The 18817-nt window shown below is 41.2% G+C and overlaps 1 protein-coding gene across 9 annotated transcripts in view; it reads left to right on the top strand.

The window, feature by feature from the left end:
* Positions 1-12771, top strand: part of LOC121297194 (nuclear receptor corepressor 2-like) — a 127817-nt gene extending 115046 nt beyond the window's left edge. For 5 of the 9 annotated variants that reach the window (XM_041223320.1, XM_041223322.1, XM_041223321.1 and 2 more), the window contains 10 exons: positions 19-202; positions 988-1541; positions 4359-4519; positions 5324-5526; positions 5758-5892; positions 6005-6150; positions 6437-6490; positions 7926-8141; positions 8716-8892; positions 9336-12771. In XM_041223320.1, coding sequence (XP_041079254.1) covers positions 19-202; positions 988-1541; positions 4359-4519; positions 5324-5526; positions 5758-5892; positions 6005-6150; positions 6437-6490; positions 7926-8141; positions 8716-8892; positions 9336-9505 — 2000 coding nt within the window. In that variant the 3' untranslated portion in view covers positions 9506-12771. The remainder of the gene's footprint in view (positions 1-18; positions 203-987; positions 1542-4358; positions 4520-5323; positions 5527-5757; positions 5893-6004; positions 6151-6436; positions 6491-7925; positions 8142-8715; positions 8893-9335) is intronic. The other 4 variants (XM_041223326.1, XM_041223329.1, XM_041223325.1 and 1 more) reach the window with 3 other exon arrangements.
* Positions 12772-18817: the final 6046 nt, after the last annotated feature.

The raw sequence follows: 18817 nt of genomic DNA on the forward strand, positions 1-18817 counted from the left end.
TTCCTTTCTCCCCTGCAGGCACAGAGCAGAGCAGCGGCAGCAGCAGCAGCAGCAGCAGCCACCAACCCCCCACACATTCCTACAGCCTCCAGCACTCCCCAGTCTCCCCACGCACCCAGGACAACATCCAGCAGAGGCCCAGCGTGCTGCACAAGACCCTCCCCCTGCTCACCAGCGAGTCCACCACACCCTCCGTGCTCAGGTGAGGAGAACAGTTTGAGCTGTACAGAAAAACAGTGAGTGGGGCTACATGCTGGAACAGGGACTAGTGTTTATACATGTGCTGCAATAGTGAAGTTTGTTGCACTCAAATCCACTTGCTCGGGATTTGAATGTCTGGGCGTTTGGCCAGTCAGACGGGCCCCTACGCTGGTAGCTGACGTCAGAAAGTTTCCGCTGTGGGTGCCACCCACCCCCCACCAGCTTGACTACTTGTTTTTGAGAATGGTGTCGCGTGCCTCTGTGCCAGGTGTTGGCATCATGTTGTCTATGCTTGCTTGCTTTAAAGCAGGCCGGGCCAATTCTGCTTCAGTTTTTTTTTTTTTTTTTTTCTTTTTGATTTTTTTCTTAGGAGATTTTCCCAGAAACATTGTTCTTGATCTTAATTTAATTTTCAGTTAAACTACCACTCTGTTATCCCATTTTTAATTCAGTGTAAGCATTGTGTGAAAAGAACAGTAAGATACATTTACAGGCTGTAAGAACTATTTAATAAACTGCAGGCGCTTTTACTCATAGATATATCCTGCTGCTGGCTTGGGAGGTATGTAAAGAAAAATGTGTGTTCTACTGGTTTCAAAAGGCCAGGTTGTTTAATAATGAACCAGAAAGTAATTCTAGCAGTACGCGATTGCAGTGCAATAACAAAATTAAATGTTTATTAGTTAGCTGTAAACTAACCGAGAAGTTTACACATGTAAAGGTGGCAGCCTTGCTCATTCTGAGAGTTTTGAGCTCTATTGAGTTTTTATTCATTATTGTTTTCAGGTCCTTGTCCTCAGCCGGCTCCCCAGCAGGCAGATACACTGGGTATAACCCCCAGCTTCAGAGACCCATCACCTCAGCAGAGACTTACCAGCCAGGCATGGACCCTGCCAACGTGCCCAAGGGGGACTTAGGGAGGGGGCAGGAGGGAGGCAAGGCAGAGCGCCACCACAGCAGGGCGAGCAGCAACACCATGATGCCAAAGCACGCCCAAGAGCACACAGCCTCACCCGCCAAAACCGAGCCCAGGACGTTGATTGCCACGCTGGGCGCGGGCTACAGCAGCCAGTACCAACCACAACAGGGTCGCAACCATCAAATACTACCCCACCAGCACCCGCACACCCTGCCCTCCTCGGACCCGGCAGCCAACGAGCACCCCAGTAGGGACAATACTCAAAACAAAGCCGTTTCGGTTCAGGAACAGGAGCTCCGAGCACTCGGTAAGACCACCATGACTGCGGCCAACTTCATAAACGCAATTATCATGCGTCAAATTCCTTGCGATAAGGGGAAGCGAGAAAGAGGCTCGCTCGCTGCCAGCGCCGCTTGTGATGGTAAGATGCTCGGGAACAAGGGTCCAGTTTGTGGCCTATTGCACGTTGTGGTGGTTGGCATTATCAAATCAGTGATATGTACTTTTTATTTTTATATATTTTATTATTGTAATCATTTGTGGGTTGTTTTTTTTGTTTGTTTGGTTGTTTGTTTTTAAAATCAATTTCTGGGCTAGGTGGGTGGTTTTTTTTTTTTTTTTTTTTTTTTTTGGTTTTTTTTGTTGCTGTTTTAGACTGATTTTTTGGTCGGGTGTTGAGCTTTGGTAGTTTTATTAGTGCCCTTCTGTGTCTTGTATGGTCAATTTTTAATTAGTGAGATGTGCAAGTGGCTGTAGAAGAAGTTTGAATTTATCTCAGATGGGGAATCTCCTCTTGCAAACTGCAGAACCATGGAAAGCACTGTTAAGCCATCACTGTGCTGGAAATATACCAGACTGGAGAGACAATACATTGTAATGTATAGATGTAGCAGGGTAATATTTACAATGATGAGGGACAGTGTGTGGGTGTTATCTGATGGTGCCGTAAGTGGGATTATTTACGTCTCCATCTGTCTACATCCAGCTACAGTGCTTGTAGAAGAGAATTACGTAAGATATAGCAGTAAGCTTGCTTTCATTTTTTAATAGTGAAACTATCACACTTTCTGTAATAACACCTGTTTCCAAACACTTTCAACTGAGCACTTCTAGTTTTGTACTCGTAGTCGTGGAATGTATTTCACTAACATTGTTAATTAGAATTTGTTAATTAGAGCATCAGTACTCTGTGTAATTCAGGAAATGCCCAGCATTTTGCATTTCAGGAGGGGTGGAGAGATTGGTGGTATTATCCTACTGTATCTGAAACCCTGCTGGAGTCAAAGCTGTCATGTGTAGAGCTAGAGGACACTAGAGATTAATCTGCGGCTTTAATACAGTGGTCCCTCTCCCATAATTCCCCAGTTAAAACCCGCACCAGAACGAAAGTGAACTGCGAGCACTGGGATCTGAACTACACTGTGGAGCGCTGCTGGTTATCAAGATCACTGCTGAGAATTTCGTTCGTAATAACTTAAGCTTTTTCACTGCAAAAGCAGAAAGCTAGCTGGACAGATTTACCGTACATTTAACCAAGAGGAATAGTCGTCAGCAGGGCTCTACTTCCAATCTGTAGCACAGGAGGTGCATTTGGACGCATGGCCTGCCCAAGGTTGAGTTTGAATGTGTTTATTTAAAATGTGTCTCCTGGAAAAACAATGCTTTATTTCCAGGCATTTCTCAGGGATACAGGGCAATCACCTTTTTATGTTCGATCTTGAACATGGAGTTGAAGGCTATAGATTAAGGACAATCCATGTTGTCACATTAAGTGTCAAGGCAGACACATGCGCATGAAGGTGGTCTTTTAAATGTGGATGAACCAGGTTTATGTTGCGTGTCTTTTGGTCTTATATTCAATTCATTTATCCAGGACAGGGCTGTAGATTTAGATTTTTAACTACTGGCCCACCAGGCCACTGAGCTAGTGTTTTTACTGGCCCGGATACAATTTTATCTGGCCCAATATATTTATATATTTTTTCATGATGGTTTTTATTTTTAGTATGTTTCTAACTGTGTATGGTAACCAAAGAGAGCCCCCGTCTCAAAGGAAAGTGGCTAAACGAAGCCTTTCAATATATGTTACTTCAGTCACTTAACATGTATATAGCAAGTGTTCCTTGTTTTGAATTATTTACAGGTTATTGAATAAACAAAGTAACTTGACTTCAATTCATCTGATGTCAGTACTTGATGGCTACTTGTAATTAGTAATGTTAGAACTTATTTTCTATTTTGGCCAGGTTACAATATCTACACTAAGATTATGTGATCAATATTATTTGTTAGAATTAAACAGAATTATTATTATTTTTTATTTTTTTTTAGTAAAGGGGGAATGAACCACGTTTCTCATACAGACCGCTGTTAAAGCTGATATTTGCATTTCCTGAAGCTTTGTGTTTGGTTATAAAGCCACTTTAAGCTGCTCATACAGATTGCTGTACAGATCTTGTCTTTCAGTATGTTGTCACTGGGGAGCTAAAACCCTGCAGTACCTGTGCATTGTAGGTGAATGTTTCCTGTGGCATACAGGCACACTGCAGCTTTCTGCCTAGTTATTTGCATGTTGAAGCCTTTTATTCTTTCTGTTTTTTTTATTATATACATATATAGGTTTTTACCTCTTGTGTTCTTCCTGCATTCTTTATAACACAGCATTGAAACTTGTCAGACTCCCATTACAGATTACAGTATATATCTATAGATATCAAAACTCGCAGTAACTGTCTCGGTACTGTTTCATGTTGCTGTATCTTTTTGTAATATTGTGTTCACCTGGACTCGTTTTGTGTTCACATTTCTGATGAATTAGAGCAGAAGGCAGACTTACTTAAGTCTGATTCCATTTTGACATGCTCAAGAGTTAAGTAAAGCGTATGTATGCTCTTCCGTTTACATATCTGCTGTACACAATAGCTGCTCCTTAGAAATAGTCCCTATAAAGAAAAATAGAAGAAACTGCCCCCAAGTAACTAAAAAAAAAAACAATGCTGTTTATTTTTGTGGAAAACTGAGTTCAAAACTAGAACTGGTCAGATTATGGGTTGGTTATCTGTTTTCAAACTTTGACTGGCAGCAAAAGGCTATTAAATCTGTCCCTAAGAGCCTGTTGTGTGTGTGTGTGTGTGTGTGTGTGTGTGTGTGTGTGTGTGTGACATTGCTTAGTTATTGTCGTCTTGTGAAACTGAACCTCACTGACTGAAGAGATCTTGGTTTTTGTTTTGTTCTCCAGTTCAACAGAAGATGTCTTCAGAATCCCATCTGCAGCATTTCCGCAGCGTACCTGAAGGGTACCAGTCACCAGGTCACCCCACGCAGCAGCAGCAGCAGCAGCAGCAGCAGACCTCCTTCAAAGGGCATCAGAGAGTCGTCACCCTGGCTCAGCATATCAACGTAGGTGTTAACCTTGTTAGTACGGGGGGGGGGGGGGGGGGGGGTGGGGGGGGGGGTGGGGGGGGGGGGGGGGGGGGGGGGGTTATGAAATATTCAATAAGTAGGAGAGGTTTGGGGTATATTGTCATGTTGATGCCATTTATGTAGCTCTATAGCTTCTCAACTTAAGGCACTCTTACTGGTTAAAATAGGTGTTTTTGCAAAGTGATACCTGTATATAAAGTATACAGGGTGAAATGAATTAAGTAGGGAGGAGAAGGATATGAAGGATGAAAAACAAAGTGAAGGGAGCAGAAGAAAGATACCTCGATTTCATGACTTTTGTTGTATGTAGGAAGATGAAGATATAGAGTAGGGATCTCCAATCCTGGTCCTGGGGGTTTGGTGTCACTCCTGGTTTTTGTACCAGCTGTACCCTTAATTAATTAATTGGACAAATTAAACAATTTAGGGTGCAGCTGGAACAACAACCAGGAGGAACACTCGGCCCCCAGGACCAGGATTGGTATAGAGGATACCCCATGAAAGTGAAAAGAGAATCACAATGCCACCTGGCAATAACTAAGGCACGCAGGAGCTGATTCCAGCACCCCATGAGGGTTAAATACCCATAGCCTCTATATAATAACACTGTACTGTTACAAGAGCTGTAGAGCTTACATCGTGAGATCATGTACTCTAGATCTATACATGTCGTCAATGTTAATGGATAATGATTAAGGGATGTGTTGTTATTGCTGTTTCTTCTGAACGGAATGCTCTGATAGTTAATAATAATTATAATTGCCTTGTGTGTCTTGACAGGAGGTGATCACGCAGGACTACACCCGTCTGTACCCCCAGCAACTGAACTCCCAGCCCCAGCAGCAGGGCTACCCCTACCAGAGCTCCCCAGTGCTGGACCTGAGACGCACCCCCAGTGAGCAGCTCTCCCAGCAGCAGCAGGAGTCTGGCCAGAGCTCCCGCTACACTCCAGATGGGGCAGGCATGGACAGGGGCCGTGACAGGTAGAGCAGCTTTGAAATCTATAGCTCAGCACAGGACCAAGCATGTGCAACCCTTCAAGCATCAGCACCAGATTCCAGATTAATGATCAAAGAGACTAGCGTGTAATACTGAAAGAAAATCGCTGGATCAAAAATAGATCCTTATAGAGGGCTTGACAGACAGATGGTAAAGTCTGGATTGTCCCTGGTATTACCCTCACATCCTATGACAGAAGATATTTGTTCATTTAGGTCTCCGCTGCAGAACAAGGTGTCACCAATGAGTGGGTCAGGAGATGGCATTGAACCCATCTCCCCAGCAGGGGGCATGTCTGAGCCAGAGCAGTCCCAGGGACTTGGCTGTCACGGGGATCAGGGAGATCAAGTGTAAGCTTTTTTTTTTTTTTTTATTCTGTTTGTTTTATATCGTGTGTAAGGAGCAGAGGAGTCTTCCCACGCCGGCATGTTCTGAGACTCGTGATTTCTTGGTTTCTTGCAGAATGGGTTCGCGCTCTCCGGCGAACAACTCTCAGCCCCCAGCCTTCTTCAGCAAGCTGACGGAGAGCAACTCGGCCATTGTCAAATCCAAGAAGCAGGAGATGATCAAGAAGATGAGCGCAGTCAGTGGAAACGAGCCGCACTTCAGTAAGGACATTGTTTCAGCGTTCTGTATCTGGAGGGGACCATGCAAAACCACGGCTGCTATTGCATGTTGTGCGGTATTTCTACATCTGCCACAAACTCAATACTGAATTGCATACATTGCCCGAATGTTTCCTAAGATCTTATATGAACTTTTTCCTGGTTGCCAATACTGCATTACCTGTGTGTTACTAATTAGAATCAGCCGTTTTACTGTGGGGGCTAAAAAGTGTTGTTGGAAAATTAAAAAAAAAAAAGTAACTCATTTGCTTTTATCATTTTATTCTAGACACTGGACAGCCAGGAACTGAAATATTCAATATGCCAGCTTCAACCACAGCAGGTAATGTTGTTGGTTTTGTTTTTTCTATAATGAGGATACCTTTTTGCTGTTTGAAGGGGTTCCTTAAACGAAGACAAAGTGTAACCATACTGCCTGTTAAATTGCACTTTGAGTGTTTGTTCTTTAAGCAGGTTTGGCTTTTTCTGCTGTGGTCTTTATTCATTAAAAATTGTGTGAATTTCAGAAACTTCTGGAATAGTTATTCAAAACGACTGCAGGTGGCTCGATAATTTTGGTAACCTATATCAGAAAAGCAAGTTGCTGCAATGCAGGCGGGCTAATCAGTAGGGCCCTTTGGTTCCAGGGGGTGTGCAGTAAGGGTATATAAGAAGGACCGAGATGCAGGCACTGTAGATAAATGATGTCTGATACAGCCAGGTTGTGGACCAGTAGAATGGGTATACTGTACAACATAAAAACTTATTGATCTTGTGCCTTGAAAGAATTTTGCCTACCTTCAGTTCAGTGTTTTACACTTTGAGCACAGTGAGCTGAGGTGGCTTTGCCATTCTACAAAGAAAGAGAGAGAATCTGGAGGAGTTTATTTGAAAATGTATTGTTTAGTCTCTCAGCTATTCTAATAATCCTAGAACCTTGTGAATATGTTCTTAATGGACTCTGAAGTAGCTGATATTGGTACATTAATCACATTGGAGGTTTGGGAAGCTCCTTGTTTTGTCTGTTTCCTGTGGCCTGTAGCGCGTGGACATGCCAAGAAAGCTCTCTGCTTAACTCTGCCTCTGCCCATCCAGTTGCATGCAGACTGGAATCGCTTCAGCATCTTCATGCTTGCTGCAACACAGACTTTAAAAGTTTAACACGCTACAATCCATGGGTGTGGGGGCACCAGACTGAATCACAAGGGAATTGGCCTAACACCACTTAGTGGCCAGACTTCGTAGAGAAATGATAATTTAAAGGTTTATTACCACTGGGTCTGACCTGTATTAAATTACACAGCCACACCTAATAAAGCCAGTGACGGGGCAAGATGGAAGGAGATTCTCCAGGGCAGCAATTTTAATTAAATTCAGTGTTCTAATAATTCGTCCTGTGTAACATTCTTATACTCCAGCTGATGATGCAAATGAAAGTGCAATATTTCTTACTGGTATGAATTAGTATTGTATTTAGCAAACTGGATTTAATTAACCTGGCCAAGCTGTGCTAAAACTACTAGTGGGAACTATCTGTTTTCCTGGAAGGTGGTGGGTTTTAATTTTAAGAGCTTGTAAAGAAACTTAATCTACTACTTGCACTGAATAAGTATGTCGCTTGCCATAATGTGCTGACTGTTTGTTTGTTTCTTCCCTTTTCTCTCTCTCTCTGTCTGTTTTGTACTTTCCTCACTTTGAAACCTCCTTTCTTTTCTCCCTCCCTTCATATCTTTCTTCCTTCTCACTGGTTCCCTTTTTTCAACACCTCTGTCTCCCAGGGCCAGTCAATAATAGAAGCCACACCACTCCAGAACATTCCAGTAACAACATAGGCTTGGAGGCAATTATTAGGAAGGCCCTAATGGGTAAATATGATGACCAAGGGGAGGAGCGTGCCGTTGCTATTAACACTCTGGCTGCCAGTGCAAGTGTGCCTGCTGCTATCCCCATTGCTGCTGCTGATGGACGGAATGAGGACATTCACTCCTTGGCAGGTCTGCATTTCTCTTCCAAACTACTCACAGTTTTTCGTTTTGTTTTTTTGTCTGGATTTCTGCAAAAGGCTTTAAGCTTTGTTTTTTTTTTCTTCCCTCTTTTTTAACGTGTCTTCCTGTTTTAATTTGCTAATACCTTAACTTTTTAAAACCTATAAAAGGTGCCTCTCAGTCTGTCAGCTTTTAGCCACAGCTGGTTGTTTGCTTCAAAATCTGGTAACGGACGCCTCGCATTTCTCTCTCTCTCTTTCTCTCCTAAGGCAAAAATAAAACGTGAAAGTCAGGCATTGGCACTCGCTTATGATTGTGTCACACCCATATGGCTGTTTGTAATTCACTATGTACTGAATGTCTGTTTGAGTCAAGTGTCTATACAGTAAGTACAGTAATGAGTTTCTTCATAGATTTGTGTTCTCGATGGGCCTGCTTGTCTGTTTGCTGCAGTTTTGCAATTTTGCAGCAAGAACAGTTCTGGTTTTGGTTCAGCTTTAGAAGTGGCGATACGTAAACTCTGTGCTATCTAAGTAACGGAAGCAGCAGGTGAAGATTAAGTAATGAGCTCTTTTGCTTGCAGCTGGAGGGAAGCCAAAGGGCAGCGGCCGGTCGAACAGCCGGAAAAGCAAGTCTCCGGGCCCGGGCCTGTCCGTCGGTGAGAGGCCTTCATCCGTCTCCTCTGTGCACTCCGAGGGTGACTGCAACCGCCAGACACCACTGACCAACCGTGTCTGGGAGGACAGGCCCTCTTCCACAGGTACAGCTCCCTGCCCAGCCTCAGAACCGGAGCTGTGGAACCACATTGTTCAGATGGGTCACCGAAATGATCTGCAAAACTAAATCGAATACAAATTCAATACAGTAAAAAAAAAAAAAAAAAAAAAAAGAGGAAAAACAGTTTATGTCTGTCATAAACGTGTATGACAAATTAGGTCATTCTTAATACCCCTGTATGAGCAACATCAAAAGCGGTACTCCTGTGCTTTCCAGTCTAGCATCTTGTACTGACCGCTTGCTTAGTTTATTTGTTTGAACAGTCCAACCCGGTCTCCTAATTGAATTATTAGCACTCTGGTGGGGGCAAGGTCCTAGATTACTGTGCCACTGAAGAACAATATTGGTAGAAAACTGAACTTTCATATTCATGTGCGAGTCCACACTTATTAGAAGTCTCTTCTTTTTTTTGTATCTGGGTTACAGGTTCGACTCCCTTTCCCTGCAATCCACTGACAATGCAACTCCCCACTGGCCTTGTACCGGCCTCCTCGACGATCCAGCAAGGCGTTGCGAGCGGTCCGAACAGAGTGTGGGACGAGGAACCGAAGCCACTGCTCTGCTCCCAGTACGAGACCCTTTCGGACAGCGAGTGAGCTGGAGAGACTGCTGGTCTTCTGCAGATTCATCACGGACGTTGCCTGGGGAACCAGTTTTAAGAGGAACTGGGTTTTTATGTCCTTGCTGGCCTTAAGGGGAAACAAACACACACACACACACACACACACACACACACACACACACACACACACTAACATTAACATTAAGGTTTTTTCTATTCTCAAATCATTGGCTGTGAACTGGGACTGGCTGACCTTACTGTCAAGACGACCACAAAACATATGCAAAGAATTCTGGGTAATGAGTACGTGTTTCACCAGCCCTGCCCAACATACCCACTGGGGCTGAAGCTTGCTGGTGGAAGGTACTGTAGCAACCTGTAACCCTTTAACTAAAACAGCCACAGCGAATGCTATTGTTTGGGTAAATGAACAGAACTGTTGAACTCATTCAATTCTAAATCAGTGTCAGTCAGAGGGGGTGAGAGCGTACATTCTCAAAGCACTGGATTATCAGCTCTGATATCTTTAAAACAGCTGAGACTCAACGCGAAAATAACTGTTCCAGGAGTTTATTCAGCACGCAGGTGCCCTTCAATTGCCCCAAATCCTATTCGGTTTCAAAGGTTGGTCCTTCTGGTGTAGGGGGCATTTACAGGTTGGTAAAGCACTCTCAGCACAGGACTGAAGAGGACAGTTCCACCGGGTGTCCAGGTGGCTACACTGTATCACTTACATGGTCAACAACTGGAAGTGATGTAATCACTGTATTTTATGTATCCTGTGGTTCGATAATTGAGGGTTAGCATCAGAGAGCGCTTACCAAACTAAATGAACAGTTACAATTTATTTTCCCTTTGTTAACCATTAGAGTGGTCACGCCAGCACAGTTTTTACTGCAGTTTGTGAACAAGCTATGCAGTTTGTTCTTCAGAGGGAGTCTAATCATTTTCTTATAGAGGCACTTACTGCAAGACGTTCACATAATAGATTTACATGGTACACCGTCTGTATAACCACTTGTCACTGTTGCACAATGGATCAAAGTTAGTAACATTTAAGAACAGCCAGGGGAGCAGTGGCAGGCTAGTTTGCTAAGGCCATTCACATGCTTACTTGAATTTTCTCCCGTAACATTTTCAAAAAAAATTACAGAAAAGTAAATGGACCCCCTCTGCTGGTAGCAGTGTGGTATTACAATCCTAAGTGCATGGTGCCACACTGACCTGTCAATCTGAGAAACGGTTGTACAGCATGCTGTTGAACCAACGTTATGCACATTTCTGTTTATTATAATAATTGTTGTTGTTAGAAACAAAGTTTTGTTTATGTACATTTATATAAAATATTTTAGTGTTTAAAGTGCCATTGATGTAACATATACAATACAGAAGTGAGTTTATCAAGGGTCTACGCACAAGTGTTTTAAAACACCAAGGTATGCATGTTTAAAGATACTGTATTAAAAATCTGAAGAGATTCCCTTTTTGTTAAATTACCATCATAATGTGAAACTGCATTTGCAGTAGAACAAACAAACCTGTTGGATGTTTAGTTAATGGTGTTATATAAAATCAAGGCTGTTCAAAAAACAGCGTCAGCACCACGAAGAAAGAAAAGAAGAAGTTAAGTGACTGCATTTGGTTAAAATATTCGTGTGATTAAACCTAGAAATCCATGTGTACTGCTAAGGCTTTACCCTTTTATGTTATGCAAAGACTTTTTGAACACAACAGTTCATGCTATGTTGTAATTCCGATTTCACCTGTAAGCTAGTTTTTAATTTATATACTTTCTTGTATCATGCAGTCCGTGGTTTGCAATCCACCAAAAAAAAAAATAATCTTAATAGCCAAACTTGAAAGCAGTGTTGAAAGCGGTAGAGACATTGTCATTTCAATATCGTAACATTGTTTTTATTTTTAAGGTTATTGTCCCAAATACGAAACTTGTATCGCTGCTGAGATATGAAGTGGTAGGAGTGAAGTTTTCATTTTCTTTTGAAAGTTTGCAAGCAGAGCTGGCTAGTTTTATGATGGGAAAATACTGTACCGTAAAAATAAAAAAATAAAAAACACAATCTGCCCCACCCCCCGCATACGGTTACCTTCTTGTCTGTATAAGATACGTTTCCAGTCAGGCAGAAGGACTCATCAGTTTACCCTTCGCCAAATCTGTGTTCCCGAACATTTCTTGATCTGATTGTTTAACTTGCCGAGGTGGAGGTGGGATCAATACTTGTGATCAGTTGTGATTAATCCCTTGGTGCTTTACTCAGGTCCCAGAAACACTTATTAAATGTAATCCTGGTCCATGTTTTTAACCCCTTTTGCAAGTGCGTTTTTATAAAAACCCGACAAAACGACAGGTGATAACAGTTGCGAAGACCTAGCTGAAGACAGCCATGTAGGCTGCTACAAGAGCCTCGACACAAGATAAAACAGACCTCTATCCAGTTAACTTTGTGGACTTCTTCAAAAGGAACCATTAACCAAGTTCAGCACGCAGCTGGTAAACAATACTACGAAATACTACACTGTGCTATACGGTCCTATCTGTAACTCAGTCCTATGAATGAACACTTCTCTAATACCAGGTCTGTTTTGTCTTAGTGCACCGGTGCCTGCTGGCTGTCATTGCCATTGGAGTAGAGCGATTAGGCTGTTTCTTGTGTCCCGACTAGAAATCTACATTATTAAAACTGGCCGCAAAGCAAAACATCAGTCGAATTGAAGGGGAATTCTAAGGAACTAACAGTACCAGGAACACACTGTTCATTTTTTTTTCTTTTTAAAACTGTTTTCTTTAAAAAAAAAAAAAAAAAAAAAAAAAAAATTAAAAAGTCATTGTTTAAGCGTCTGGTTATTTCTTTTGGTTTTTTTGTGGAATGTGTCTGTGCTACCTGCTATTGTTTCAGTTGATTGTGCAATCAGACGAACGATTTTATGTTCGAAAGCAAAGTGAAAAATGTTAGTGTTAATGTTTTGTTTTTTTTGTAATTAAAACGAACGAGTAAGGCCAATCTATTGTCTCATCTGTACAACAAGGGGGAAGGAGAAAAAAAAGTCTTGTACAACCATCATTGTGCATATTGATCTTTCAAACCCCAGTGTATGATAGAATGGACTGTATATAGAACTGAAGAGATGTAAATATTTATGTGGCTTGCTACAGGGTTGTTTTTCCTCTACAGAAGGAGATTTTGTTCACTGTTTTACTCAACATGCCCACCAGCAAGCATTGTGGGTAGCAGTGTTTTTACACTGCTTTAATGTTTAAATAAAAAGCTTATTGCCAGCAAAGACAATACGTTTGACATTATTTATTTTATTTTACACTCACACATAACTGGGATAGCCGACACACACCAGGACCACAAATTCCAGCAGAAAATCTCATTTCTTCACAGATAATATGCCGAAAACATGGCGTCAGATTCTAGCGCCAGGGTACCTGGTGTAGTGCCAGCAACGTTTAAACGCTGGCGCCAGTAGACATCGATGTTGAGTTTCCCATTGGGTCTGACCGCTCAAACGACACACTCCACATACACAGGAGAGAAGGGTCGTGTCGTGTGAGAAATTTGTGAAGGGGGTTTGATTTAATGCGGTATTTCATTTTTTTTTTTTTTTTTTCAATTTTCAAAACGGTTTGCACACCTGCCAGCGATTACTATTAAATTCCGAGCAGCTAGAATAAAAACAAACCAGCCGCAGCTCTGTTACCACACCTATGCTCAGTTTCTTACACACAGTTCACCGTTTAAATACTGTTGCAGCTGGTCAGTGAAGTAATCTCAAGTGAGATATCATGTGACTAAATAAATTGCAGTTGCAAGATTAATCCTTACGATGGCAGCGTTTATACAGAAATACTCTTGAAGTTCATACCAGCCACCTTTTTTAATTTATAACATTTGTTGTATTCATTTGAGGACCGCCGTTCTCGGGTTACTTCACACTGCAGTTAAACCGTTGCAACTGTTTAGTGAAACGTTTTATTACCGGCGTTAACTGTACAGTAGTCAGAGTAGCGTTGATAAGTGCATGTAAAAATCAGTCATAATGAACTACTTCCAATTACTAAGACTTGCAGAATGAGTATATTCATTTAATTAGTGTTTTTTTTTTTTTTTTTTTTTTTTTTTTTTTTTTTTTTTTTTTTTGTGTAGATGTTTGTAACTCTGTGTTTTGACTGGATGTGGAAAGGATACTTTCCAAAGGTTGGGTCACTGATATACCGTACAGACTTCTTTACGGGAACATCCTGTCCAAAACACAAGCAAATGTTTCCTCATCTTAAAAAAAAAAAAAAAAAAGCACAGAAATGTAATCAAATGTGGTTGAAAACAACTGCAAATACCAGACTAGAATTTAGTGTACCGACTCTTTTTAAAGATACGGAGATTCAATGTTTCTGAGGTCAGGCGATAATTTGTTCCAGGCGCGCAGTGCTGTGTAAGCAAATGAGCGTTTACCAAAATGTGTTTCTTATTTTGAGCAGCATTAGGGGAGGTTGCCTTGTAGTACTAAGCAGTAACTAAGGGTGTAGCTAGTCTGCCAGAGGTGGAGGAGCAGAGAAGGATGTAAGGAGAAAGTATACTCTGGAGATGAGGGAGCTGAATGGTCAAGACAAGAGTTTTGAATTGGATGCGAGCAGCGATAGGGAGCCAGTGCAGAGAGCAGAATAGCGGCGTAGCGTGGGAGAAACGGGCAAGAGAGAAGTCAAGGCGAGCAGCAGAGTTTTGGATGCGCTGAAGCAGACTGGTAGCAGAGGCAGGAAAGCTGGCCAGGAAGACGTTGCAGTCGTCAAGTCAGGACAGTACCAGGGCCTGAACTAGGAGGTATAGGGAGCTCTTACCTTTTAGTAGAAAAACAAGAAGTCCCTTTTCATTTTTAGTAGATTTGTTTACTAATGAGAGGTATGTTTAAAAGTCCAGGTTATTGCCACTTTGCAGTATACCTTATACTCACAATAGGCCAGACTTGGACAGTATATCAGTCGAGGGACTAGCCTGGTGTTCCATCTTTAAGCAGTGTCACCAGTCTTGGGCAATCAACAATGATTTGCTTGGAGATACACTGTTAATTTGTAGCATGGATAATTGCATGTCTAGTATGTACAGTATGTGTTTTACTGATTGCTTAATTTGTCTAATAACTGTACACCCCCTACCCACCAATGTCATTTTGCCCTGCTAGGACTGAAAAAAGCATGCATGTTTGTGTGTCCCTCCCTTTCCTCAGGTGAAACTAGAATCCGTTCTATATCACCCAGCATTATTTCCTTTTTAAACACTGCTTCTGTACAGGGTGTGTGAGTGTGTGTGTCTATATATGAAACCCCAGGGTTCCCCTCTGCTCTTTGCTGGTGTGTCCTGATCTGCTGACGAGCATGGCTTGGTGACGTGCACATGTGGCATTTCATTCCCCCAGGCCTGGCCTGAGGCCTGGTGCGTGTGACTCAACTTGTTTACGAACCCCTGGTGTTTTCCACCACCCTCAGGGCAGAACAGTCTGGATTATAGAAAAGAGCCTGACAGAAATAGCCTGATGGACACACAAGTACTTAGCTGTGGCGCCCAACCATTGTCAGGAGCTTTAAATTGAGTACAAATTGACCGGGAGATAAGTCTATGTTTATTCTGACTTCATGCAGTTATCCAAAATTAATCTTTCTATTTGATATATGACTGTTTTGTTTGGTCTTGAGTGTTTAATTTCATAAGTGTGTGTTGCTGCTTTCCTTCAAGACTTTTTGGCTGTTTTGGGGGGAAATATTAGTTTTCTTTTTTTCTTGTCCAATAAAAAGCTGTGACAAATACTGATTTAAAAAACTCCCCAGCCCTCAACTGCAACACTCAATATTAAATTGGAAGGTAAAATGAAAGTAGTTTACACTTTTCACATTAATACCCATTCTTCAGCAGTGCTGAGTTTGAGCTCCACAGTAATTTGATTTACTGCAACAGGTTCTTAATTGAACTTGATCATTTATTGCTGTAAATTAGTTTCTAAACCTTCAAATTTAATGCAAAGCCGTTGGCTTGGTTTTCTGACCGACAGCTCAACAGCCGTACTGGTGCTCCATTCCTACTAAAGGATTTCTAGTTGGCAGCTGGCAGTTACTGGAAATGGCATGTTTGACCTGAAGCCAGCAAAGGTGCAGTAAATCAAGAGTCCCAACTGGAACAAAGAGGTTGCAATTATGCAAGCTCATCCCTTATTTAATAACAGCTGGATAGTCTAGCAGAGCTTTGCAGTTCACTGTGCACATCAGCAGTCGCAGGCAGTTTAGTTGTTTTGGCTCCCGTTCAGGTACAGATGGATTCCTTTTAGGGGCATAGACCAAGAAGAATCAATTCTAGGAATAGGCATTTCATTCACACGCAGTTTTAATGTACAATTAAGTTTTAACGATGGATGCAAGACACATTACTTCAATCATTTAAATGATAATAAGAAAGTGCCCCCAACTGAGAATGTTCTGGAGCCTATGAAATTATAGTGAATAGAATGTGCGCTCACTTAGCCTGCCCTGAGAATGCTTTACAGTATAAATCATCCTCACGGAGACCTGAATCAACCTGCTTGAACAGCAGGCTCACTGAAAATAGTTGCCTTGGAAACACCGTTTCTGAATTCAAACCCCCCCCCCCAGCCACATGCTGGAAGTTGTCACCCATCAGCCTGCAAGATTTATTATTCAAATGGGCTTATAAAAATATTTGACTTGCAGAAACACCTTTCAGTCTTTTTTTTTTTTTTTTTTTTTTGCTGGCCAGGAATGTTTGATTGATCCATGAGGTGCTGTATTACATCCCCTGAAAAGGATCTTCGTTGGTGGCAGTGGTTCGGTTGTAAGTCGTGCACTGACTGTGTGTCACATTGTTTTTAGAAGGTAGAGACCACAATAAGCCCTAAAGCTTGGAACACATTTCTAAAACCTTTGATTCTGGTGAAAACTGTGTTCTCCTCCAGATTTGACACGTAATCAGAGAGGCTCAAGACATATTGTAGCTGTGTTGAAACCAAAGTACAATGAAACTACTCTAATAAAGTTCTGTAAAGAAAATACCTTATCAGACTAATTCCATGTTTCATCTATTGAGAAGTGCAATTTCGATTGCAGAGGTTTGTATACATATATTTTTTACCAGTGGTAGTATTTTTTTTAATGTTTACATAGTACTGTAGTGGTAACACAATGGTTTGAACTAATATACACCAGTAATCCATTGCTGAGGCAAGGCACTGTATCACAGTATAGAAAGTTCGCTATTGTTGTGTGTCAGTGCAACTGTGTGTGTGGTGTTTCTACCAAATCATTGTGCGGTAAGGGGGGTGGTGGTACTTCCTTTTTGGTGACTCTTTCAAATCCTTCCAGTCCAGTACTTTGTTCCACTGCAGCCATCTCCTACCTGAGTTAAAATGAGAAATCCACAGCCTTGTTCCAACTAGGTCTGTAATTGTTTCATTGAACCTAGGTGTGCTATTAAGTAATTAGGAATCTGGTTTGAACAAAGAGCTGGTTTGGAATGGGCTGACACAGGAGAGTTAATTTAGGGTAATGCTGCTATAATTTTTTATGTCTGCCAGTTCCCTATCTGTACATTTTATCGTTTAAATTATATATACTGGCTTATTAATTGAATGGTTTTAATCTATTCCAGTGCACTTTTGATTGGCAAATGATTGCAAATATTCTGTCTGTTTTGTATTTGGCTCAAAATAGTTTCTCTTTATTTGTATACAATTTTAGTTTAAAATTAATTTGAAAAATATTATTTTTAATTCATTTGATTAATAAAAGACAATTATAACTGTAATTCCTTATACATTTTTGATTATGAGAAATAAATTATAGCAAGGGCTTCAAAGGAAGGCTGTCTGCTTGAGATTTCTAGGCCAGACCACTTGGCTTACACCACACTGGGATTTTAAGACAGTATTATTGGAATGGTAGATAATATATAACAGAACTAAAGGGAGAGCAAGGCTTTTTTATTGTATCAGTATATTGTATTGTATATTGTATCTGGACTGGAGAGGTTACTCTGGGGTCAGAATGGTTTGGCAGATACAGGATATACTGTACACTCTCAGACACTACAGTGCTGATGCATGCATTGATTAATCACAGCATTTGTTAGAACATTTGTCCAGAATATGGGTATATCAATTAAGAAGCTCATACAGTGTATAGAGTTTAATGACGGAAGTTTTTTTTTTAAGATGTGTTGCTGGTAAGATGTACTTAAAGTCTTTCCTTGACTATATTTCTGTTTTCTAAAACACTCTGAATCCGTTTTGCTGCTTTGATTTTGCAGTATTGCCACACTGGGTTACGTCTAACCTTGTCACAGTGAGTGAAGATATAAACTGTTCAGTCTCGTTCTACATTATTTCCTGAGAAATAAAACCTGTAACTGTTTCAGCAGATCAGCAGGAGTCCTCTGGATTCATCAGAAAATTGAACTCTTCCTTAGAAACTATAGGGACTTTCCCCAACTAAATTAACTTCATGCCCTGAAAAAATAATATAATCTAGCCTATGGTTTGGGCTTTCAAAGCAGTAAGCTGTTACAGTACATATGTTACTTTTGGCAGACAATTTATCCATTTCTATCCAAATTACAAGCAACTGTTGGCCTTGCTGTATTGATGAAATAGGTAATTTTAGGCCAATTTCATTAAATAGATTTGGCAGTGTTTCATAATTAATAAAAATGACCAGTATCAGCTGAACAACAGCTGTTGATACAAAATGAACACGATCCATAGAAACGCAATAAAATATCCCAAGAGTAGCAGATGTTAACACACATAGTGAAACCTGATGGAATGGGAATGCTGTGTAATCCAAGAAACACTGAGCATCCGTGCCATGGTTTTGGGTGTTTTTTTTTTTTTTTAAAAACAGCGCACCACCCAGACACTCGCACAGATAATAAACAGGTCATCACTACGTGTCCTCCAGCCTGTAAAAGGCTTTGAGTTTTGTGTAGGTGGCCTCTTGGAGCGGTGGATCGCGGTCTGTACAGCCAGATTATAAAGTGCTGGAGCCTGGATCCCCGCTGAAGAGCCTGGAGAGGAATCAGAACACCTCCCACTGCAGTAGACTGTCCTCGCCCAGCCTGTCTATGGTGAGCACGCTCTTCACAACGGCCATGCGTGAACCATCTGTACAAATATTACAATCATTTATTGGAAATCAAAAGGTTTGTGTGTGTGTGTGTGTGTCTATATATATATATATTATATAGTATAATATATATATATAGATATATATATATACTCTATATGAGATCGATATTAGCGAGAGAATTAATTCAAAAACAGCTCTATA

This window comes from Polyodon spathula, chromosome 22 (genome assembly GCF_017654505.1).
Source record: "Polyodon spathula isolate WHYD16114869_AA chromosome 22, ASM1765450v1, whole genome shotgun sequence".
In the NCBI taxonomy this organism is placed as follows: Eukaryota; Metazoa; Chordata; class Actinopteri; order Acipenseriformes; family Polyodontidae; genus Polyodon; species Polyodon spathula.